The 25,267-nt window shown below is 40.5% G+C and overlaps 1 protein-coding gene across 4 annotated transcripts; it reads left to right on the top strand.

The window, feature by feature from the left end:
* The first annotated feature begins 117 nt into the window (after positions 1-117).
* On the top strand, positions 118-24,136 carry RNASET2 (ribonuclease T2). Of its 4 annotated transcripts, none has more exons than XM_060272820.1 (10): positions 118-136; positions 7,212-7,317; positions 8,945-9,011; positions 9,302-9,360; positions 11,142-11,199; positions 12,978-13,042; positions 16,422-16,535; positions 17,503-17,548; positions 18,192-18,266; positions 18,843-24,136. In XM_060272820.1, exons 2-10 carry the CDS (start codon positions 7,229-7,231, stop codon positions 19,020-19,022), a joined length of 753 nt encoding a protein of 250 aa, XP_060128803.1. In that variant the 5' UTR covers positions 118-136; positions 7,212-7,228; the 3' UTR covers positions 19,023-24,136. The 4 variants fall into 4 exon arrangements, with proteins under 4 accessions (XP_060128803.1, XP_034964462.1, XP_034964461.1 ...); XM_035108571.2 differs by lacking the exon at positions 118-136 and adding an exon at positions 2,933-3,018 and having other exon boundaries at positions 18,843-24,135; XM_035108570.2 differs by lacking the exon at positions 118-136 and adding an exon at positions 2,943-3,022 and having other exon boundaries at positions 18,843-24,135.
* The last annotated feature ends 1,131 nt before the right edge of the window (positions 24,137-25,267 follow it).

The following is a 25,267-nucleotide window of genomic DNA, read 5'->3' as shown; positions in this document are numbered from 1 at the left end:
CGAGTACGAACGGGCTGCTTGCGATCCGGCTCCGCGATTGGCTGGGGAGCGCGAGAGGCGGGAGGTTTAGAAGGAGACGATATTTCGCTAGATGGGGCTCTGCGGTTCTTGCCATCCTAACTGTGCCTACTCAGAAGTAAGTCCTGTTGAATTCAACGGGTCTTACTCCCAGGTAGGTAAATGGAGATTAGGATTGCAGGCTCAAGCTCAGTCCTGAATGGAAATACATAGAGCGGGGTTTTGTTGGTACGTCCCCCCCCCTCTGGCTGGCATGCAAAATGGTAGAATATGCACTGCACTTTCATATGATAGAGTTCATTTGCCCCACGGCTCTTCGCGGACTATTGTCCAATGAAGATTCATTATCGCAGAATATAACTAGATGAGAAAGGGCCTGCATAAACTGAGAACTGCAAAAATACCAAACTCCAAAACAATGAATACTTGCAATCTAATTCAATGTACATGTATTTGGAAGGAAGTACGATCTAATTTAATTGGAGTTACTCCAGTTAAATTAAGCAAGTTTAGGATCCCAATCCCTAAATATATTTTGAACCACTAGGCACTGTTTTTTTGTTAAATGACTGGCATCCTTAAATGTACTGTAGTTCATGAAGCATTTACTTATGCCCCAATTCTAAAACTATTTAAACTCAAGCCTTATTGGTTGTACCCAATGTTATGCCTCCTCAGACCTGTTGAAATGAACGGTCATGGACTATCTGAGGTTCATTATTTCAGTGGTTCTCTTGTGTATAAGTTATTGTATACTGTACAACTCTAAAGTCTAAGGCTGCATTCACACTTCCGTTTACTGTGCACTTGTGTTTGCACTGCTGGGTGTTTAATCTGTCCTTACATGTTGTCCAAAACACACTTTGTGGTTAAATATTACTGGTTTTTTGCATGCGTAAAGACATCCCTGCCTATCAACACCCACAAACAGAAATGAATCTGACACTTATTAAACTGTTGATGTCAACAGCTAGGGGCAAAGCAAATTTTTTTTGGGGGGGGGGGCAATATCATTGTCTCTAAGGTGGAATTGTGAACACACCCATAAGTTCTAGTTAGGTGTCTTAAGGTCTGTTTCCTGAAAATATGTGTGTGGTAACTAATAAGATCAAGAGCTGAAGGTTTTGTCAGAAATTATTTGGGCTGCACCTGTCTATGAACACTTTATCTGTGAGTAACATGCACAGGATTGGGCTGCTTTGCTGGTTCCTGCACCTATTGTACTAATTATGGTTAAATCAGATGACAGTCCAAATAAGGAAGGGTGGAATTGTAAAATGGTAGATGCTAGCAAAATTGGAAAGGGCCAGAAATGTTTATGCCACAATCTTATGTCTGTTTACTAAGAAGCTGAACTCACTATGTTCAGTGAGATTTACACGAAGAGTCGGACACGACTAAATGACAACAACAAGTGTGCATATGATTGCAGCTTTATAATTTCATTGGAGCAAGGAAACATCCAATGTAACTGTAATGCAGAGGAGAAAAATCTCACTCAGAGTGGATGTTACAGGTCAGCTTAAAACACTTTAGTGATGCCTGGGTGTACCGGTAAGTAACATTGGAATCAGCTTACCTTTTAAAAATATTTGCACTCCTTTTAGATTTTGTTCTGCTGAAAGCAACAAGAAAGCAACAATCACCTTAGTGATTTTAACCTGTGCTGAACAACACTTCTAGGGCCACTTTTTGATGGAATTCTAAACCAGTCTGCTGTAAACCAAGATGTAATGTACAGTATTGTGTTGAGTGTTTATCATTGCACAGTGGCCCTGCCAAACAGATGAAATAAGCCCCCAAACTAATGCTGATACCAAGCTTGTAGAAATGTGCATTGTACTTAGTGTGAAAAGCTACCCTAATATTCAGTGTGATTCCTTTTTTCAAATGAAAATAGCATGATTAATTTTTAGTGTGTTGTTTCTAGAATTATGCTGCAGGTGGCACCAAAAATCTGTTCTGAAGTGCTTTAATACTGCTGACTTCTGAAGCCGAAGACAAGTATGCATTATGCTTACTTGTTTAGGAATAACCACTATTGAGTTTAATGAGACTTATAAATAAACACACCATGTGAGTCTTTAATGGGTCTGTTTGTTTGTACTTGGTAATTTGTAGTTTCTTCATTATTATTTTTATTATTATTATTTGAATTTGTGTGCACTGCTCTTCATCTGAAGATCTCAGGGCAGTTCACAGCATAAAAATACAAGCGAAAAACGCAAAATACATAATAAAAAACAAAACAAAAATGTTTAGGTTTGGCATGTGTAAGCTTTCTGATTTTACAGAAACCTAAGAACCCAAAGGATGCTTAGGGATTTTTCATACCCTGGCCAGTACTTTCTTGATCTCCTGCCCTTGGACAGAAGATATAGAAGCATGATTAGAAGCACCAACAGGGTAAAGAAAAGCTTCTATCCGTGGGCTGTTAGGCTGCTGAATGAAAAGATAACAACAGGGCAACTGACTTGGGTTTGGTGGGTGTGCGTCAGTAAACGAGGGGAATTAAGACTAAGAGAGCTGAGTGGGGGTGCTCGTGTAATCTCGCTGTATACAAATTGTACAAGTGACAATAAAGTATTTCAGTTTCAGTTTCAAAGCTTCAAACTCCAGTAACCTTTTGTAAAACTAGGAAGTACTGTAGTAAAAAAATAAAAATCCTAAACGGAGCCACGAACATTCTTTTTTCTAAAGAAGGTGGGGGGGGTGGAGACCCTGAGATCTGAAAAGCCATCTGAATATTTGTGGCAAACAGCAACAGAAAAAGAAAAATCCTTTTCATTATATGCAGGAGACAAGTGGAGGCATAGCAGACTGCAGTCGCTGTATTTATGCAACGCCTTTTCCGTTGACTAGACACGAACGACCCACAAGGGGCTCAGCGAGAGGCTGTGTGTGGGCGGGATTTAGTCGCCCAGCGGAAGTGCTGGTTCCTGTAGGGAAGCGAAAGCTGATTCCCCCGTTGCACCAGCTTTCTAGTTCAGCTCCTGCAAGGCAGGTACAAAAACAGCCGGTTAAACTTGTGAGTTGATTATTATTTTTTACAAATCGTAATCTCTTGAAACTTGGAAGTAAGTCTCCCTGGTGCGTTTTGTTTTGTTTTGTTTTGGAGTTCTAAATAAATACGCAGCTTAGAGCTGCAGCTGTAGAGCCGGGTATGATATGTTTATTCGAAGTAAGTCACACTGTGTTTAATAGGACTTACTTCCAATAACTAGTGGAACTTCGTACCTACACAATTTGGTATCTAGTCCTATGTACAAGTAGTACAGTACTTGCGAATACGCAGCAGTGAACATTTTCTAGTAGCCACAAAGAAGACGCTGGGCGAGAGGCGGCGGTTGGAGGCTGAAGTTTCTTAGGGCTTTTCTCCTCGAAATCATTCCGGGCATAGGACGTTTGAACCATGTGGGCAGTTGGGAGATTGTACCATGTAACTCGGCAAGGATGACTTCGAACAAGGGGGGTTAGGGAGCAGCTGTATGTGTGTATTGGGCACTTCTGTTATGCGAGGCTGCCTCGGGTCGGAGCTGTTGTGTTGCCAAGTGTATTGGCATATGCTGCGCATGTCAAGAAGGGAAGAGATTTTGAATTATTTTATAGTGAGTTGCATGGTGGAAGTTCTGGGTACAAGTAGAGTTTAGAGGAATTGTTTTTAGATTTGTGGCCTCTTTGTTCTCAAAACATTTCACAATCTGCATTTTCCGGAGATGCTTTTTTAATTGATTACAAGCACCTAGTTTCTATGCTTGGTTTGATAATTTTCTGGCTTCCAGTATTTGCATTGATATACTACTACCTTTCTTCTGTAAGACAATATATTCTCCCTAGGCATCCAAAGCAGCCTCGTGTCTAAGCACTGTCTGGATTAGTTTCAGATTACTGTAATGAAATGTCCACATTACTGTATCATGTGCCTTCATGCTACACTCACCCTTCCTTTCCTATGACAGATATTTCCTGTACCCTTTAATGAGGGTGATGCAAGGGGATCTTCCCTGCAGTTGTGTTAAGCTTTGAAGGGCTCAAAAAAGAATGGGAAAGATTCCTTCTCTACAGTAGGTGGCCAAGGTGTTCAGAATCTTTTGGCTGTGCAGAGCCAAAATGAGCCCTAGACTTTTCCTTTGGTTCTGTTGGGGAAAGTTGGGACAGGCTGTTCTTGCATTGGGCAGCCAAAATGCTCAAATGGCTCAGTTGGCCATCATGAAAACAAGCCTTTTCTCTAAAAGTTGGAGTTGGAGAGGAGAACAGGGCCTCACAAGGTCAGGAGCTGAGGCTGCTTACTTGAGGATGAATATCATTGTACACAACAGAATTCATTTCTGAATAAACATCTTCTGTATGATCTAGTTGAGATTCCTGCATTGCAGGGGGTCAGACTAGATGACCCTTGGGTACATTCCACCATTACAGTTCTATGATTCTCTGCATTTTCTTCCACTGAAGATGAGGAGCAGAGTCTTGCCAACAACAGTTCTTGGCTTGTCTGGCAAGGCCAGCCAACATTTGTGTCCCCCTGCTTCAGCCTGTAGACCTGTTCCTGTGACTAGAGCCACACCTCTTCCTGTGACTAGAGTCTTGTGCTGTTTATAGCTGAGGAAGTGGTGCTAGCGCCAACCATCTGTCATTCCCTCCTCTTGTCCCCCTCTCAACAGTTAGCTAGCATTTTGTGGCCACTAAATATGCTCAGACCTCATTGACCTGTTTGGGAGGTGTTTATTGTTTTATCCTGCTCTTTTAGACAAGTGCTGTCTCCCCAAACAAACAGCTTGCATCAATAAGAAAAAAGAGAGAAGTCACTGTCATTATGCTTACGAAGAGAAACACAGGAAGAAAATTGGTGGGGATAAGTAGAGAAGGAAGTTTGCTTATTTAAGACTAGAACAAAATGGTGAGCTAAAAGAAGGCATTTGTACAGAATGAGGACCAGATCAACCTTCCCTTGTTCTTGTTCTTTCTTGAATAGCAGTTAGTCTCCTGCCACCCATTCTTTGGCTCATAAATGGAACAAAATCTCCTCCTCCTCCTTGCTTCTTCAGCCCCAAGATAGCTAGCAGTTGAAACCAAGGGTTCTTTCCTGAAGGAGAGGAAATCAAACTTCCTTCATCTGCTCATTTTCTGACCAATGAATGTGGCCAGGTTTGTCTCCCCCTTTCCATGAGCAGCCTTATATGGACTTTGGTCCCCTAGACATTGGCCAGTGTATGCTGTTTTCAGTGTGTGCTGCTTTCAGCACTGTAGTCCCAGGGTAAATGTTATAGTAGTGTCTATAGTGTAGCCCCCAGGTTTAAGATGATAATTTTTAAGAGAGGTTGTTTTTAACGCAAATAATAGAGCATTGTTGAATGTTTTAGAAACAGCGGAATGGGGGGGCACTTCTAATTCTAGGGTAGTCAAGCTGGTAGGGAACTAAGATGAGAAATAAAGGAAGTTCATCAAGGAAAAGCACAAGAAGTGAGTGGTAGTGAAGAGGAATCAGAGTTCTGCTTTATGCATATATATTTTATCGTGTTTGAAGATGATTCTGTTTTGACTTGATCTGACTGGAGTTGTGTGCCAGGTAAACTGATACATGAACAGAACAGAACAGAATCAGCTTAAATGCAAATACTCCCTTTTAATTGACTTATGGAGAGAGTTTTGGCTTTTTGTGATCTGCCTACTTTTTAGTGCCATTTAATTCTCAGGGGTTTCATTTGAAGACATTTAAAGGAAGTTTTGAGTAGTGCTCAAATTTGTTTGCATGCACTTAATGGCTTTAGCAAAGCCAGAAACTATAGAAGGCCCAAACCGCTTGGTTTGTTTATAAGGCTCACTCTGTTCTCTTGAGCCCTCTCATCAAGTCCCGTTTTTCCTCCCTTCTCATGCACACAGTCATTTTGCCAAGTTCCTACAGGTTCCTTCGCTTTTCATATATATCCATTGCTAGCTCCCTAACACCACCACCACCTTATCTGGTATCAGATTTGTGCACACCTTTCTCACCGCAAAGGAAGTGGGGAACAGCGATCTGCTATGCTCCTTGGGATCCATCCGCATGTGGATATTTTACCTACAGTAACGTTGGAATGAGCCCCCATATAATCATGTTAAGATCCATGTTATTTCAACAGAGAGAAAAAGAAATCTCGCAGGAAACATTAGGAAGCCTAGAGAGGAAGAATGACACCCAATAAGATACTTGTATTACCACTGTATTCCAAACAGCCAGCATTTATGGAGAAAAGCAAAGTGACTGTGCTATCTCTCAGAGGAATATACCCATTTTTAAATGTGTTGTGTTCAGTTTATCAGGATAAATGTTTTACTGCATAAGTTGGCCAGGCCACATTCTAAGGTTGGATTCAACCCAAAGAGTTAGGCTTGGTTAAGTCAATTGATTTCAATTTGTTTAACAGCATTTAAGTTTGTATTAGACTGCAGCCTTAATTGCTAGGGTTCACAGTTTTAAAAATTGCAAAGGTGTAATGTCACTAGGTGTGACTTTCTTGCACATTGCTGGAGCAAGAAATACTAGTAATCACATTGTATATTTGAATTGAGTATATGTGTAGCTCTGAACTAAATACATAGGACTTGTCTATCAGGAAATCTGGTATTTGCCCCCAATGGATACCAGAACAAATAGATTAGTAAATGAAAGGATAAACATTAGGATACATGTATGGTTTTCCTTTTTGAAAATCATGCACAACTTTCTATTGCAGGTTGATTGGCAGCAATTGATTTCTAAAATTTCAGGTTACAGGTAGGTAGCCGTGTTGGTCTGGATCGAAGTAAAATAAAAAAATTCCTTCAGTAGCACCTTAAAGACCAACTAAGTTTTTATTTTGGTATGAGCTTTCGTGTGCATGCACACTTCTTCAGATAGGTATCTGAAGAAGTGTGCATGCACACGAAAGCTCATACCAAAATAAAAACTTAGTTGGTCTTTAAGGTGCTACTGAAGGAATTTTTTTATTTCTAAAATTTCAGTTCTCGTTCATGGTATCATGTGTTTTAAAACTGCGATTGAGAATCTGTGTCCCTCCAGATGTTGCGGCACTACAAATCCCATCGCCATTGACTGGTGCTAATGGGAGCTGGAGTCCAACAAAATCTGGAGGGTCAAAAGTTTGATTTCTCATTCACTTCTAACAGTTGCCTGATTGTGGTCTTGTGTTTACATGTTTTCTTTTCTATCATAGAGTCACCAAAAAGGACCATGAATCCTATTACGCCATACTGTTTGTTTGTTGGGTGCTTTTGGCTTGCTATCTTTGGTGGGGCTGCTGCACATGAGTTGGAGGATAAGTAAGTATTGAAACATCTTGTACAGTGAAGAAAGGCAGTTTTAATAACTTCTATGCTCTGTGTCTGGTCCATGGGGTCACGAAGAGTCGGACACAACTGAACGACTAAACAACAACAACAACATAACTCTGTTTCCTATTTCAGCCAAATACTATTGCAGGTGTGGATAACCTCTTTTCAGCCAGAGGCAAAAGTGGGCAGAGCAATGAAGATACTCTTTATTATTTCTACACACCCCTCTCTACTTTCCTGGTTTTAGAATCAGCATTGCACGAAAATAAATCCAGAAAGTGGTCTACAAACTGACCTAGGGTTTTAAGATGTTTAACTGGTTTTAGAGAAAGCAAATTCTTTTCCCATGGTGGGCACAAATTTATTTTATCCCTCTGTGGTCTCTCATAAAATTGGTTTTGTTGGCTTTTTAAATAATGCAAAAACCTGTTTACAAAAGGCAAAAGTGAAGCTAATACACACACTTCAAGTCTACATCCTAGCCTGCCTGCAAGTCCGAGGGGGGAGGAATGTATGTCCATCTCACTATAAATTCTTCCAGTAAGGTGTGCCCCACATTTTACTCTTAGAGTGTGGCTTTGTTAAACAGTAGTTCTGTAAGTGAGCTAACTAATCTCAAAAAACAAAGTGTTGTGTTTCTTATCATATTGTATTACTCTTAGTTTAATTATTTTTAATAACCATAGCAGTCATTTTCTTATAGTTAATTTCACTTCTGCTTGCCTATGTTTATTTGCTATCCGTCACATAAGATGAACCATCTCAGGTTTTTCTCAAAACAAATGTGGGAAATGAATGCTTTGAACCACAGTTCACCAAATCTATTGATGCATACAATGGAGAACTGTGTTTGCAACTGGAAATTTCTTTGTTGTTTCCACCACTACTGCTCATAAGGTTGCCAAGGCATTTTAAAATGAAAAACGTGTTTCTTCAGCAGTTTGAACAGTTACTGTAGAAGCTTCAGAACAAATCTTGGACTTTGCTTGCAGTTTTCGGTTTATTTGGATCACAGCCTTAACATTCTTCTTGTAGTAAAGGACCATAGAAAATGGCTCAAGTTATCTTACACTAAGCAGTAAAGGTAAAGGTAAAGGGACCCCTGACCATTAGGTCCAGTCGTGACCGACCCTGGGGTTGCGCGCTCATCTCGCATTATTGGCCGAGGGAGCCGGCGTACAGCTTCCAGGTCATGTGGCCAGCATGACAAAGCCACTTCTGGCAAACCAGAGCAGCACATGGAAACGCCGTTTACCTTCCCGCTGTAGCGGTTCCTATTTATCTACTTGCATTTTGACATGCTTTCGAACTGCTAGGTTGGCAGGAGCTGGGACCAAGCAACGGGAGCTCACCCCGTCACAGGGATTCGAACCGCCAACCTTCTGATCAGCAAGCCCTAGGCTCAGTGATTTAACCACAGCGCCACCTGGGCCCACCTGGGTACACTAAGCAGTAGAAAACCCAATTGTAGTATTAGATTGCTGTGTACAAAGCTGGTAGAACTGTACATTTTATCAGCTGTAAAAATTGATACTAAAGATCCCCCGAAATTTCTATTGTTACTTGCAGCCTTTCTGTTTTTCAAACTTCTTGAAAAATATATTTTTTGTTTCAGTAATGATCATCCTCATAAGTGGGAAATGTTGTACCTTGTGCATCAGTGGCCAGTGACAGTATGTAAGGTGAGTTGTTAATAAAGACATGCATTTATTCAAATGTATATGTAGCCCTATCATAAAAGCTAGTGGTAGATAACCGATTTTTTAGCAGCATGGAAATTTAATATATGTAATTTAATAAATAAAAATAATAATGATGATATTAATGCTCCTGTTCTTTTAACAGCTATAGCAATTGGCAGGTTTAGCTAAGTTTGAATATTGGAAATTTTTAGCTTAAAACTGTGTGTGTTTTTGTTTAGCTGTTGTTTAACTGGCTTTCCCTGATAAATTGGTTGACTTGTTTTCTGCAGATGAATGAACATGATTGCAAAGAAGATCCGCTATTGTACTGGACAATCCATGGACTCTGGTAAGGTTTTAACTCTGAAAATAATGCTACATTATATCACATTTAATTAAGAGTTTGGCCTAGATGACCTATATAACTCCTTTTGGTCAAAGCCTGCGTATTGAAACCCCACAAAAAAAGAAACTCATTGGAATGTGATGCATCAGATCCAATGAATGGTGATGGCCTTGAATTTCGATTCTTCAGGGATTGGAGGAGGATGCTTAGCTGCAAGGCCACTGAATGCTCAGCCACAAACCTTGGTGGTTTTATTTCCGGGCTGGGGAACCTTTAGGCCTCCAGATATTGCTGGACACCAACTCCCATAAGCTCCAGTCTGCGCCAGTGGTTAGGGATGATGGGAGTTGTTGCACAACAGCATCTGAAGGGCCACAGATGCCCCACCTCTGTTTTAGTGGCACCTAACCCTTACTATTTTACACCTACTTTATGCATGTCAAACTATTAAGTACAGCAATGGTCACTTACACTACATCTTTTTATAAGCTGGTAGTGTCTTACATTTGACAAGACTGTTAATAGTATACCACCTCTGTTCATCCTATATAATAATGTGCAAGTGTCTCTGCGTCCAGTATTCCCTGTGTCCGCGCTACTGCACATGTGCCCCACAGACACAGGGATTGGCCGCAGAGACTTGAAACGCACACTCGCGCGCGCGCGCTCTCCCCACCCCCCACCCCTCTGCCAACCGGCGCTCACTGCGCGAGGAGGAGGCTGCTTCCTTTGCTGCCGCCGCAGAAAGAGATCGAATCACGGCCTTCTCCTGGGCGCCCGCTGGCCAGCTGGCCCAGCTGGGCTCAGCGGAGCGCCCCAATGAAGCGGCGGCCGTGGGAGGGGCCAGCCGGCCCCCCCACGCGCCACCGCCGCAGAAAGAGGCCAAAACGCGCTGTCAGACGGGGGGAGGGAGAAGCGGAGGATCAGATCGGTCCTCCGCTTCTCCCTCCCCCCACCTGACAAAGCCAGCAACCCCGGCATCTGTGCTTTCTGTCGGCGGTGGGGGGGAGAGGAATGAACGGAGAGAAATGGCTGCTTTCTCTCTGTTCGTTCCTCTCCCCTCACCTCAGACAGAAAGGACTGATCTCGGGATGTCTGCTTCCTGTCGGCGGCTGGGGGAGAGGAACGAAGGAGAAGAAAGCAGCCCTTTCTCCTCCTTCGTTCCTGTCCCCCTGCCGCCGACAGCAAGGACAGGTCCCAGGGTTCAGAGAAGTGCTGCGCAAGCGCTTCTCCGAACCCCGGGATGTTCTAGCGCCCGTTTACTGAACGGGCTGAATTACACTAGTTTGGAATAATTAACCACCCTATTTTGAAATACTCAAGAAAGGCAACAACTTTAAATGCATAATCACAATAATTTTAAAATGCCTTCATTACTGTTTCCATTGTCCTCCACCTCTATGAGAAAATGCAAGTACGGATCGGTACCTCCTGGTTAAAATGGATGCATTTCTGCACATTTCATTATCACTGTAATTTGCCCTATTTTGAACAAAGAAAAATTCATTTATATTTAGGATATGCTTGATAGACAGGTCAAGTTCTGCTGGTACATGCTATTGGATATCAATGCAGTTTGAAACTGCTAAAGAAGCTTTTATGTAGCTTATTTGTTTTTATAGTGATATACTGTGAAAGCTTTCTATTAGGCATAATATTGTAGAAAAGGGATTCATTTTTTCCAAATGTAATTTCGAATTGCAATATTATGTAGACCAGCTTCATCCACCCCCACCCCCACTGTTTAGTGGCATTTAAATTTTGTTCTGTTTATTCTCTCATAGGCCTGATAAAGCAGAAGAGTGTAATAAAACTTGGCACTTTGACATATCTGAACTTCAGGTATAAATGATATGAAAATGCAGATTCTGAGTATGGTTTTGTTTTTTGTTGTTGCCTCATCCAGATTTTTCATAGCCTGTCAATTGCTACTGGAGGCAGATATGCTTTTTTTATTCTAAATCTCTTTCTGTACTATCCCACCCCAAGGGTTTGTGGTGGATCACAAGACATTACATTTTATTTTATAGATAAAGTGTTTGTTTTTTCATATATGGTATATTTTTTGCATTTTCAAAAACAGGAACAGAGAGCATACTTGACCCCCCTCCCCCTCCCTCGCATCCCCCTGCCCCACTTACAGCTTCGTACCAAATACAGCATGTATACATATACCATATGACTTCCCTTCCACCTTTTTCCTGGTCCTTTTGCTTTTCTACTACTCTGCATAATCCAAATTTTATAGACAAAGTGTTAGAATATATAGGGATTAATACAGTGGTACCTCTGGTTACGAACTTAATTCATTCCGGAGGTCCGTTCTTAACCTGAAACTGTTCTTAACCTGAGGTACCACTTTACCTAATGGGGCCTCCCCGCCGCACCACTGCACAATTTCTGTTCTCATCCTGAGGTAAAGTTCTTAACCCAAGGTACTACTTCCGGGTTAGCAGAGTCTGTAACCCAAAGTGTTTGTAACCCGAGGTACCACTGTATAGCCTTGTGTTTGTTAAAATCTTGTCACTGAAAGCCAACCCAGAAAGTTCTTAGAACACCTTTGGGACTATTTGAGCAAGTATCCAGAGAGAAGGGCATAATACTTTAGTAGCGGAACACCTGTTTTGCATGTGGAAAATGCCAAGTTCACTCCTAGGCATATCCAGTTAAAATGACAAGCTAATAGGCAATGAGAATCTTCTAAGACTGGCATCTTGAAAGACTGCTGCCAGTCAGAGTAGACAACACTGGTCTAGCTGGACAAATAATCTGAGCTGGTATATATAAGACAGCTTCATCTACCCTTAAGTGTTTAATTTTTTGTGTAAGAGCCTCTATGCTCGAGTGTGGTGTCTTAAGGTGTGGTAGAGTCTGGAAGGCATTCTGTTTGTTTGTTTGTTTGTTTGTTTGTTTGTTTAGGTTATTTCCAGGTTACCTGATGACAAGGTTCTCTAGGCTGCATAAAATATAAAAGAAAAAAATAATATAACAGCACAGTTATAATAAAAAATACAGAAAAGCAACAAATAAAGCACCACCTTAGATTGAAATGCGTCACTTAAAATAGGGAAACAGGGATAAAAATACACAACATTCTCGCCCAATGATTCACAAACTTTAATAAAATAAAATAACTATTTTAAAATCTATTGTGCTCCACTTTTCTTTGTCCAAGAGGAGCACAAATCAGCTTACACTTAAAAACTTATCTTACATTTAACCCCAGTGGAAATTAAGAGTAGATATGTGACATTGTACAAAAATAGAAGATTCAACATTGTTGCTATGTGCCATGTGTGAAAGAAGCTTATGCGTGAGATGACCACACAAGTTTTTTGCTTTGTTTTTTTAATGCAGATGTAGCTGAATAGACCTGATGGCCCCTTGAGCCCCATCCAAAAAACTTGCCAGACAGGAGCTGAAATACTGGGTTGGCTCCTTGTGATTTAAAGTCTGCAGGCATAAGTGTACATGGGGGTGCTGCCATACCTGTGTTTGCTCTACAGTCTTTACAGCCAGGGATAGGATCAGATTCTCAGTGTAGCTGCATGTTTTATATGGAGCTCAGTGCTGCGTTTTAGCTTATGAGAACTTTTATTTCCTTCCTTCCTTCCTTATAGGATCTCATGGGTGACATGAAGAAATATTGGCCAGATGTGCTTCATCCAAACCATACCTTTTTCTGGTGAGTTGTGCCACTATTGAACATTTCGGTAGTGTTACAAAATTATTCATTTTCAGTTCTTTTTTCCAGCGTGGATAGACTCTAGACATCCGTAGGAACTAGGTGAAAGTGAAATCTAGCACAGAACTTCTGGAAATTATTATGCCTTTGCTTTATCTCCCTTTTCACCCACACAAATCTCTGGATTAAATCCAGAGTTTCTTCTGCTGACAGCAGCAGCATCTGAAAAAGGGGACCATTGCCTCCCATTTCACCTCACCCCTTGCTTCACCCCCATGCTGTTCTTGGGTGTTCCCCAACTGCCAGATGGGCCTCTGCAGGAGGATGAAAGAACTGACAAAAATGTCCCCCTTTCTGTCAGTGGGACTGCACTGAATCAGAAACTTTGGGTAGACAGATGTGAGTCCTTATGTTGGCAGAAGGCAAAGTCTGGATCCAATCCTCTGTAAGTTTGTAGGATATATGGAATTTTATGTCAGAGGAATATATGTACCAGATCTCAGTGCTATTTATTTATTTATTTATTTATTTTAGAGCACCTTTCAGGAATAAAATTCCTCCCAAAGCAGGTCACATGAAAAACAACAATAACATACAATGGATAGCATTTTAAAACATCAATAAAACAATTCCATCTTGTTAAAACTAGCAATTCAATGTCAAATATACAACGTAATAAAGTAACAAAGTTACTGACACAACAATCCTGAGCCATTGACATTATCAGGCAGAATTTTAGATTTATTTCTTGCTTTAAGTCTGATATAGCAGAAACAGCATTTATTCTTTAAAGCAGTCCATCAGGCATGGTTGAGTTATAACTCCCGTTTCTTCCAATTGAAGGTGCTTTCTGCTCTGTTTGAGACTGGACTGAAATACGGGCCAGAACTAGCCATTACGGGGAGGATATTGCCGTCACAACCAATGTCTCCATGGAACTGTCTAGTAAAAATGATATGTGATATGATATCCCTGTGCTCAGTGTGTTCTTTGCCCTGTACAAATGGCAGCCAATAAAGTGGAGTGGGCCCAGGAGTAGTGCGCACAGTGATAGTGTGTCATGCCATATGTCTTACTTTACTAGATGTTGCTAATGAATCAAGGGTCAGAGCCAGCCACACATCTCCCTTAATGGCAATGTTGGGCCATAGTTGCAGCATCACACTCTTGATGGCTGCATGCACAATTCCATATTGGAGCTCAAAGCTATATAATGTGAACATAGTGCAAAAGTCCCAAAAACTGGTAGTGGATAAAAGAGAATGCAGCTTGCTGTAATGTGCGCTGCTTTTCTCTGTTCCCTAGCTGTCTCATTGATATGTCAGGGACTTACCCTAAATAAATAAATAGAATTTGTATGTTGAATGTGCAAAGTCCTATCTGTTTTCTATCTGTGGTGCTCCTCTTTAACCTTTCTCTAATTCTCTTTCAGTGCGTGTTAATTGTTAATTGTTCAATATTCTCTTTTGGTGTGTGTTGTCAACGCTAAAGCCTTGTACAGATTCTTCCTCCTTTCAAGGTTACAGACCCTCTGTAACCTTGAAAGGAGGAAGAATCTGTACAAAGTTTTAGCGATGACAACACACACTGAAAGAGAATATTGAACAATTAACCTTTGTCTTTTTCTGTGATGCAGTCAAGCTAGTGACATCGTGCTTCATATTTGACAAATGGAAATCTGCTAGGAACAAGGACAAGATGGTTTTGTTGTCAACTGACAAATGAAAAAAACCACCTAGTTTTTCTTATATGCAGAAGCTTTCAGCGTTTGTGGTTTCCATGGTTTCCAATTTCATATGAAGCAAAATGCTATGTCTTTGAACTGAAGCATTCTACTAGCTTATCTCTTTCTGAGTACTAACAGGTTCCTTGCAAAATACAGAACCAAACACCTGAAGAACTCCATTAATACAGAAAAAGATTCAAGAGCATTCAAGCATACAAGTTTCTCTTCAATATGGGAAATAATTTTGAACCCAAAATCACAATGGGAAAATATCTAGCAGGCTTCCACTTACGTAGCAGGACTTGCCCTTCCTCTCCCCTTCTTGCATTGCCTCCCAATTTCCTTTGGAGGTTCTCCCAACACCTTGGAGCTGATTTGGGTGGTGGCTGTAAGGGTTATACAAAAACTAAACTATAAATATAAGGGGGGGAACAATATTATAGGAGCAAGGTGTAGGTAACACATTTCAGATACCTGTTTGGATCCTAAGTTAAATAACACAAATGTTTTCATGAAAGGAAAGCTCCCCATTTCACCCTAATCACCCAACCCTATCAACACACGCTCTTTCTTCCCCACCACCCCCCTTACAGGGACCCTCCCCTAGTCATCCTGACCAGCACTTCGCCCAGTGACAGCACTAGCAGCGGGTCAGGAGGAGTGAATGAGGAATGGAGCAGGGTGGAGAAAGGGTTCTCAGACGCGTCAGAGCCTAGGCACCGACCCAGCTGGCCAGAGAGGGAAGGGCAGCACAGCGAGGTGCCGGAGCCTCTGCAACACTCCACCCAGAGGACGGGAGAAGAAACGCAGCCCTTTCCAGCGCCCAAATTGAGGCGCGCACCCACACGCAGGGCTAGGGGGAGGCGCTTTGGGGTGCCCAGGCTTTTATGCTGGCCGAAGAGCCGGAAGCAGCCATTGCCGGGTTCTGAATCGGACTAGGCAGTCATGTTTTCTGATATCTCTGCACTGTAAATAATATGCACAATAAAACTCTGAAAGAGCGGACTGGAGCGTCTTTACTCAAGAGTAGCCGCAACAATCCCCTGACAACACCTATGCTAAAATTACGAATACTTGGGTTTTTTTCTATAGGGCAGCAATCACTTCACCAGGGAAAACAAGCATAAAGAGTTTGAAAACAAAGCAAGAACTTTCTTCTTAAGAGTCTCTTCATCTAATTGGCTAGATCCTAAATGTGAATCATTGCTCTGGCTTCATTCTTTGGTGAAAAACACTAGTGGTGCCTGCAAGTTTTGTGGTTTCTCATACCACAAATGAGGGTGGTGCCTGCAGGTTTTGCCTCATATGTCAGGTTCTACAGTTGCTAGACAATTACTTTTTATAAAAATGAAAGCTGGGAATCTAGGGATTGTGGTTTATGGGTGGGGGGGACAGCCGCTCTGGCCTCTTTCTACATTGGGAGTATACTCATAGAAATGAACATTGTGATTGAGACTTCCGAAGTGTTTAATGATATGAAGAATGAGAGTGCTTAAGGGGAAGAGTCCTTTGAGTTGGAAGTTTAACCAGGTGCACATTTGAAATTTTCTTCTGAAATTTTTAAGTATTTTTGCTATAGAATTTTCTTGTAGACCTCTGAATATATCCAAATCTAAAGATGTAACCCAACACTTTTTGTTTTCTTTTATGTAGGAAACATGAATGGGAGAAACATGGGACTTGTGCTGCTATGCTGGAATCCCTTAATTCTGAGGAAAAGTATTTTAGTAAAGCTCTGGAGCTCTATAAAAGAATTGATCTTAGCAGGTGGGGAAATGGATTTCTTCGGAGACCTCTGCAACATACAGGCATTCATCAGCAGCTATATTTACTATAGCTATATAACCATGAATGTTAGCAGGCCACTGCTTTCCAACAGCCAGGACTTTCCATTGATAAAGTATATGTCTATAACACTTTAAATGTTAATTATTTCTTTATGTGGGCCAGAACTTGAGTTGCCAGTAAAGTTGAGGCTTAGTAGAGAATATATTTTAAAAAACCATAAGACTCCAATTCCAATTCATTCTTATTGAAAGCATCTGTTCTGTATGTCGCTGGCAAACAAGTAGCTACTGAATACAATGCATTTAGATATTGGGGGGTCAATATTTTGAGGAATACCAACAACTATCCAAAATAACAAAGAAGCTTGTGGGAAGATAAGGAGAAAATTAAGTGCATGGAAAAATAAAGTATAGACAGAATCTAAAGCGCTCTGGACAAGTTTCATGTGGGTTGGTAGTCACACCTCTAGGGTCTCATCATCATCCTACCCAAACTGAAGCTAGGGTGTCTTACCTCAGTACAAAGTTGAATATTGGTTGACTATAACACAATAGGGACGCGGGTGGCACTGTGGGTTAAACCACTGAGCCTAGGGCTTGCTGATCAGAAGGTTGGCGGTTCGAATCCCCTCGACCTAGTGAGCTCCTGTTGCTCGGTCCCAGCTCCTCCCAACCTAGCAGTTTGAAAGCACATCAAAGTGCCAGTAGATAAATAGGTACCGCTACAGTGGGAAGGTAAACAGCGTTTCCGTGTGCTGCTCTGGTTCACATGACCTGGAAGCTGTACACCAGCTCCCTTGGCCAATAGTGCAAGATGAGCGCCACAACCCGAGAGACGGTCACGACTGGACCTAATGGTCAGGGGTCCCTTTACCTTTACCTATAACACAATTGAATGTAGTGAATTTTTCCTGTTCAGTGCTAGATGAATTATGTCTTTCTTTCAGTCATCTCTCAAAAGTTGGGATAACACCAGGCAGTACCAGCTACCAGGTATGAGGAGAAATTGTTTTGCATTGTTCTATGCCATTGTTTTGTTGTTGTTTTTTAATAGGTCTTTTGGTGTATTGTTTTAATTCTATTTGTGTTGAGTACCTTTTTGATAATTATCGTTCTGTGGTTTTAGCTTTCTCTATTTTATCTGTAAGCTATCTTGAGTCCCTGTCTGGGGGGAAAGCAGAGTATAAATAAACACAGAGTAATACTTTGGTACTCGAACGGCCTGGCTCCTGTACAAATCGGCTCCCAAATGCCGCAAACCCAGAAGTAGGTGTTCCGGTTTTCAAATGTTTTCCGGAAGCTGAACGTCCAATGCGGCTTCCGCTTGAGTGTAGGAAGCTCTTGCAGCCAATTGGAATCTGCGCCTTGGTTTTCAAACGGTTTTGGGAGTCAGACGGACTCCCAGAACGGATTATGTTAGAGAACCAAGCTACCACTGTAATAATAGTATTAGTAAACTGTTAAATGTTACTGTTGCATCGTAAAACAAAATTAGTAAACTGTTAAATGTTACTGTTGCATCATAAAACAAGATTTAAATATAATTCTTTATATTTCTTTTCCATAAAGCTTTTGGGTAAATATTTGTTGAAGTGGTATTTTAACTCTTTCAACTCTTTCATGTTTAAATCCCTAGCTGGCAGCCATCAGAGATGCTCTTACAGATGTTTATGGTGTAACACCAAAGCTTCAGTGTCTTCCTGAAAAAGAGGTATCTGTTTATTAATCTTAGTCAACGTTTCTCTTTTAGAAAGATTGTTTTCATTATTTGACATCTTGAAGTGGGGATTGCCCCCAACTTTTGAAAATAAAGATGTCTTACAGAATTGTATCCATTATGTTAACCTTTCAGCCCACTCTATTCCTTGATGAAAATCTGTTAAACAATTTCTCAACATATGTTGGAGGGATGTCGTCCTCAAATTTTGTTAAGATCCAAATTAATATTCACAGAATTTGAAACCTTCCTAATCTGAAATGATACATTTTAGTTTATGTTTACTTATCTCTTAGTCATCTTGACAATATAACTTTTTAGTCCAAAAACAAAAAAAATCATTATAAAATGAATATTATTTAATATGAAAAAATGTAGTACACCTATATCTCATTAAATGCAGCAACTAGCACTTTGTTTATCAAGATTGTGGCTTCATTTCACCCAAATGCCACACAACTGATTAACCAATAACATTTCTCTTTAGTGTTTAATATTTCTCTTTTTCTAGAAATGTCTATAGTGGGCTTTTAAAACAGAAGCTCCATTTTTGCTTTATTTCCCTACCAGGGTCATATACAGATAATCGGCCAGATGAAATTCTGTATCACCAAGGAGTTTACCATGAGAAACTGTACAGAGCCAAAGACAGATTCCTCTCCTGCCCCTGAGCAGCATTACTTCCATACGGAAGATTTGGAAATATGCAATGATACACTGACATATTATCCTTCACATCTCCGTGAATGAAGCAGGAAGAAATTGAAAGTACTTTTTGAAATACCCTTGAGATTTAACAAAACATATTGCATTATTTAGAGAGAGAGCCATCCTTTTATCCCACAAAGATACTTACTGTAATACTTCATTTGAAATTTTTGAAATCCTACTTGCTTTGGAACATGTGCAAATGACAGTATTGGTACTAAAGCTATATAAATGGAGAAGATTCATTTCTATGGAATAGCTGTTCTTTTATTTGGGCAACTAAATTACCATTTTTATATTTTAAAAGGGGACTTCATAAGGCTTAGCTTTTCTTTTTTGAGGAATTGTAACTACTTGAAAGTGTTTGCACTAATGCAAAATTCTAAATTAGTAGGTAATTCTATTAGGATTTTATGGAAGAGCTTTCTATATGTTTCAGAAAGTGCATGAAACATTCCCCCCTAGTCCCTCCCCCATTAAGCATTACTGCAGTTTGAATATTGTTGGCAACAATGAAGGTACAATACTGATTGCTTCCTTTCAGAGAAAGTGAATTTACATAGTTGATAGCTGGTCAAATAGCAAGCTGCTTCTGGTCTCTATGGCAAAAGCAGTAATGTATAGCTTAACTTACACCAAAGCAATGGCTGTAGAACAAGTATGTTGAAACTTTGAAATTACTACAGGCAGTAACCATTTTAGGTATGTCTGATATGTACACAAGCACACACACCTGCATTGCGCTGAACCCAGAAGTGACCCGAAAATGTCACAAAAAGGGGTGGGGCAGGGGCGGAACAAGGTGTTTTCAGGCTTTTCTAGTGATGTTTCAGGTGTATGCAATGTCATGTAAGCACATGGTGCCTTGGAACACAACCCCCATGTAAATTGGGAGCTGCCTGTGTTCAAACAAACATGGCCAGTATTTTTTATAGAAATTTTGGCTTGGGCCTGCAGCAGTTTATCATCTCACATTCCATGAGGATACTTTCCCCATTCCACCCCCCCCAAAAAAAAAAGTTGCTGGAATTTCATCTGTGGATCTTAATTTTTAACACTGAAATGAGTTTGACAAGATTCAGGATCCATTTCTCTGTATCGGTGATTACATTCAGCACTTTGACATGCATGGAGCAAAAGTTTGTGCATGTTAGAGCAGGCATCCCCAAACTGCGGCCCTACAGATGTTTTGGTCTTCAACTCCCATGATAGCTAAGAGGACCAGTGGTCAGGGATGATGGGAATTGTAGTCCAAAACATCTGGAGGGCCGAAGTCTGGGGATGTCTGAGTTAGAGCCTGTCACTTCAAGCACTCTTTTTTTTTGCTGTTCAACTCTTTATTAATTTTTTGTTTTTACAAAACATAGCAGAATATCCCAAAATGACAATACAAAATAAACAAAACACATAGAATAATATAATAACAGGATATTCCCAAGTAAAATACAATCCTTGGCAAATCAGAATAAAAAATCCTTTCATCCAATCATATCAGTCCAATTCTTTATCTCCTCCCCTTACCTCCTCTCCTGATATTTGCCCTCCCCCTCCCCCTCCTGACTTCCCTCACCGATATACAATCTCATTTAATCTTACCTATAAATTTTCTGTTGCGTTATATAAATTATATTTGAAATACTTTCCCTTCCTGTACAATATATTCCTCCTTCTGGGAAATGTCACTTAAATAATAATAATACTCGTGTTGAGAAATTATGTGTTACCTTGTCAATTCTTCTTTTTTTCATATCACGGTATCCTGGACTGGTTCTGTGGAATGGTAATTAGGGGCACTGTGCTACAGTAGTTCAGATAGTAGCACTGGGAGAGTGCTTTTTGATCCTCTGGTGGTTACCTTATCAGGGCAGTATTTGGTCTCCAGTGCTATTTAATATGTATATGAAGCCACTGGGAATTGTCATTAGGCGTTTTGGGGCAAGCTGCCATGAGTACACTGATGACATTTCAGCTGTGTTTCTCCGTAACTTCTGAATTGGGGCAGGCCATGCGGTCCCTAGGCCAGTGCCTGAACACAGTAGTAGAATGATGGATGGGGGGGGGGGGAGCTGAGCTTGAATCCTGAAATGATGGAGGCACTGTGGGCGAATTGTTCCTGTGTCCAAGAAATTGGGCAGTTTTCTTCCCTGGACAGAGTTGCACTCCCCCTGATAGCTCATATGCAGTCAGGCGGGGTTGGAGGGTGTAATTCTGGATCTAGCTTTGTGAGTGCAGGCCCAGGTAGCCCCAGTGGCTAGAAGCACCTTTTAGGAGCTGCCACCGTTGGAAGAGCTTGACCACCATAGTTCAGGCAATACTGACTTCAGTATCGGATGAATGCTATGTATTCTGTGGAACATCCTTTGTGCTTGACCTGGCAACTGCTGTCACTGCAGATTGCTACAGCATGGTTACTAATATCAAAAGCAACACGGTGGCCAGAAACAATTACAATGTGAAAAACTTTACATCAAAACCAACAAACTGAAGTCTCTGAAAGTCCTTAAATGAATCACGGTGCTAGATTTACCCGGCGGAGAACAAGCTGTAAAGCTTCGTATAATCGGCAAATGTCCAATTCTGATGTCCAACTCTGAACTCTGCTGAATTTCTTCATCAATCTATATAATCGCATGTGCACTGTTCCAGAGTATTTTTCATTCAGATGTATATTATATCTATTCGAAAAAAGATTGGTTAATGAAGATATTCAGCAGAGTTCAGAGTTGGACATCAGAATTACATGCATCCATGATGTCCGTTTTGTCATCCTGTCATGTGAGGAAGATTATGGTGAGAGATTAAACCTTGGGCTAGTCTGCTTAAATCTCTTACAGGTTCACAAATCAATAAGGGAATATTAGCTTTTCATTTTATTTGTGCCTATCACTGTAATAATAATCTGCTGTCATTCAGAACACAAAATAATGACTAAGTCTTAACCTTGCAAGAGATATGGTAACCTGTTATGGTTATTTGTTGGCAGAAAATTGCCTGCACTTAAATTGTCACTGTACAAATTGGGTTTTGCTAGACTGTTAATAATCTTTAGCTTCCTTGCTGTTAAATGCCTGTCTTTTGGAGAGTGTTGAAATAGTACACTTCTAATGCACTTCTGCGAAAATTCAATAAAATTCCATTTTATTGTTTTCTTTAATAGTTTTCTTCTTCTTTAAATGTTTAGGTGCATCACTGTTGAAATAAGGTGAGATATTATCAAATAAAAAAATGAAATAAGGTGAGATATTACCATAATATGTGGTTTAAGAAACTCCCTGATGGAAGATTCTGTCTCTGTAGTTTTAATCGAACTGAAGTACCATGAACGGCAATGATGGAAACATGTTAATAACACTAGATATATTTAACATATGTATTTCTACTCTGTTTTGAACTGTAAAACTCTTGTATAAGAAGCCTCCTAAATTAAATGTTGCCTGGTTTCGCTGCAAATAATAGTTTGTTTCTGGAGTACTGAAAGACACATAAGCTCTCAAGACATTGTTTTGGACAATGTATCATTATTCTGATTCTGGTACTCTACAAGCAGAAAATATGAGAGAGCCAAACTCAGAGGTGCAGGATGTGTAAAGGTACGTATATAGTTAAGACTTCTTATGCTAGTGATGGGTAACCATGGGACTACAACTCCCATCATCCCTGACCATTGGCAATGCTGGCTGAGGCTAATGGGAGCTGGAGTGCAACAACATCTGGAGGGCACCATGCTGGTGGCAGCTTCTGTAATTGCCCAGCTGCGTCAAGACAACAGAAGAAGATGGTACAACATTTTCTTACTCCTGAGGAAGCTTGGCACCTACAATGCTTTCAGTGACGCTTTTCCTTGTAACAATTGGAAAATGCCAAAAAATTCTCATGTTGCTTTCTTCTTTTGATCATTGACCTCATAACACATTCATCTGCTATGTTCCTGCTTGCTTTTCCTTGATGAAATTGTAATGTATTTTTTTAAAAACACACACACACACCTTTAAGCATATTTTAATTAGTCGCATTATTCAGTTCTCTTGCCACATGTGGGAGTGAAGGTATTGTCTTTTAAACACAATTATTTCAAAATTGCACATGAAACCGCGCTCTCTGAATGCAAGCCTTTGGTGATGTGCTTTTAAAATGTGTTTTGAGAGAGAGAGAAAACCACACATTTGCCTTTTAGGTTAGAAGCCCCTCTGTTTTAAACGTAATATTTGACAATAAATTGAGTGGGCACATATTCTCTTAATTATTCTGTTAATTATTCAGGAGTATTCATTGGCACCTGCAGAGGGGAAGGGAGAGAGAGAAATTCTAAATGCATTTATGCATTTATTTTAATGTTCACAGACACACACACCTCCAGCTAGTCAACAAGAAGTTTAGAGTGATCTCTGAGATCACTCCTATTGACAATGGCTGCCACACTCAAACTCTCTGCACTTTCCTAGAGGGAGTGCCTTTCTGGGCCAGTGGACAGCTCAGATAATTTTTTTGCTTGTGATCACAAGTGAATATTATTCAATGAAAAAATTCATTCCAGTAGCACCTTAGAGACCAACTAAGTTTGGCATTGGTATGAGCTTTCATGTGCATGCACACTTCTTAAGATAGGTATCTGTCTCTAAGGTGCTACTGGAAGGAATTTTTTAATTTTTTATTTTGTTTCGACTACGTCAGACCAACGCGGCTACCTACCTGTAACTAGAATTATTCAATAATAGAGCCAGTCACCAGAGTTCTGCAATCTATGAAACTACATAGATGCAATGGAACTTAAGGACATATACAAGAGTTGCTAGGAATAATGGAACAGCACAGGGAAGCCAGACCTTTAGCATAAGAACAGAGAAGTGCAAGAAATTGGCAGAGGAGGTAGGTGTGGAGCATAAAATGCCCAGACAAACCAAACAACAGCAAAAACAAAAACACGCCAATCATCCCAACCAATCCACAAATGAGTTCAATCGGTGGTCCATCTACATCATATTGTGAGTTTCCTCACTTCTGTTCCTGTGGCAGCTGGTCACAGCATGATGGTGCCTCGTTGCACAGTAGACATACTACAGTATATCTCTCATACGGTCTTTCATTAGCTGAGTCTCTCATGGGTTGCTATATGAAGACCTTGAGGGAAATGTATCCAGAACTGTATAGGCACATTTTCCCTAGAGGTACCGTGTTTCTCATATTATAAGACACGTCTTATATTTATTTTTTCCTCAAAAAAACACACTATGGCTTATTTTCAAGGGATGTCTTACTTTTTTTTCCTCCTCCTCCTGCCGCGGCCGGCATTGTTGCTGCGTCTATCACTATGTCTTATTTTCAGGGTATGGCTTATATTCCTTGAATGCTTAAAAATCCTGCTATGGCTTATTTTATGGGTATGTCTTAAAATATGAGAAACAGGGTAGCTTTGCCCCTCAAAACACTGCCATGATGGGAGTCAGAATCCAATAGCATCTGGAAGGCCACAGGTTAGCTACCGCTGTTAGAGCCCAATGCTGGACTAGCAGTAAAACACTGGGGAAGAAATGGAGATGAAAGGAAATAGTTCAGTGGTCTGGATCATTTGTGTCTGTAACATTCATTTGTATAACAGAGCTTGATTATATAACAGTGCAATTAATACAGTTGATTTCAGTAGCAATTGATGGAACTTCCTTGTGAGCAACTGGGGAGGGTAATCATAATTGTTTTTGTTATTTGTAGGGAGGGTAGGGGAATTCTGTTTCATGCTTTCTGACTTCTGAGCAAAACATTTATTAAACTTTTTGTTCACAGTATATAGAAATGGAGCTCTTAAATATCAAAACAAGCTGAGATGTGTACCTGATTTGCTTCCTCTTCTCTCATATTTAGATATTCTTCACTTGAAAGAAGCCCTGAAAAATGTCATTCTTATAACTACATGTATAGAGGCATATTCAGAAACATTAGCACATTAAATAAGATTCCCTTCATTTTCTCTGGCGTTGCAATGAGCCTCAGTGATCTCTCTGGCTCTTCTGAAGGCTCCTAGGGCCATGGAATTTTCAAGCACTGCTTTATTAAATGCTGTAAGAAAAGCAAGTCTTTTTGCTAATCTGGAGCTGTTTACACATTACTGCTTACTCTGCATCCAGTGTGCTCCTAACTGCTAGTTTCTTAAGACGCATAGACATAATGTTAGCTATAATCCATTTTGATTCTTCAGTTCGTTGAAAAATATGGCTGTTTGCTGCACTCCCCCCCCTTAAACTAGCTTCAATCCAACTAGAAAACGTAAGCCACATTCACTTAGTACTTGAACC

Source organism: Zootoca vivipara, chromosome 3, assembly GCF_963506605.1.
Source record: "Zootoca vivipara chromosome 3, rZooViv1.1, whole genome shotgun sequence".
NCBI lineage: Eukaryota > Metazoa > Chordata > Lepidosauria > Squamata > Lacertidae > Zootoca > Zootoca vivipara.
This window is presented reverse-complemented; position numbering and strand designations above follow the sequence as displayed.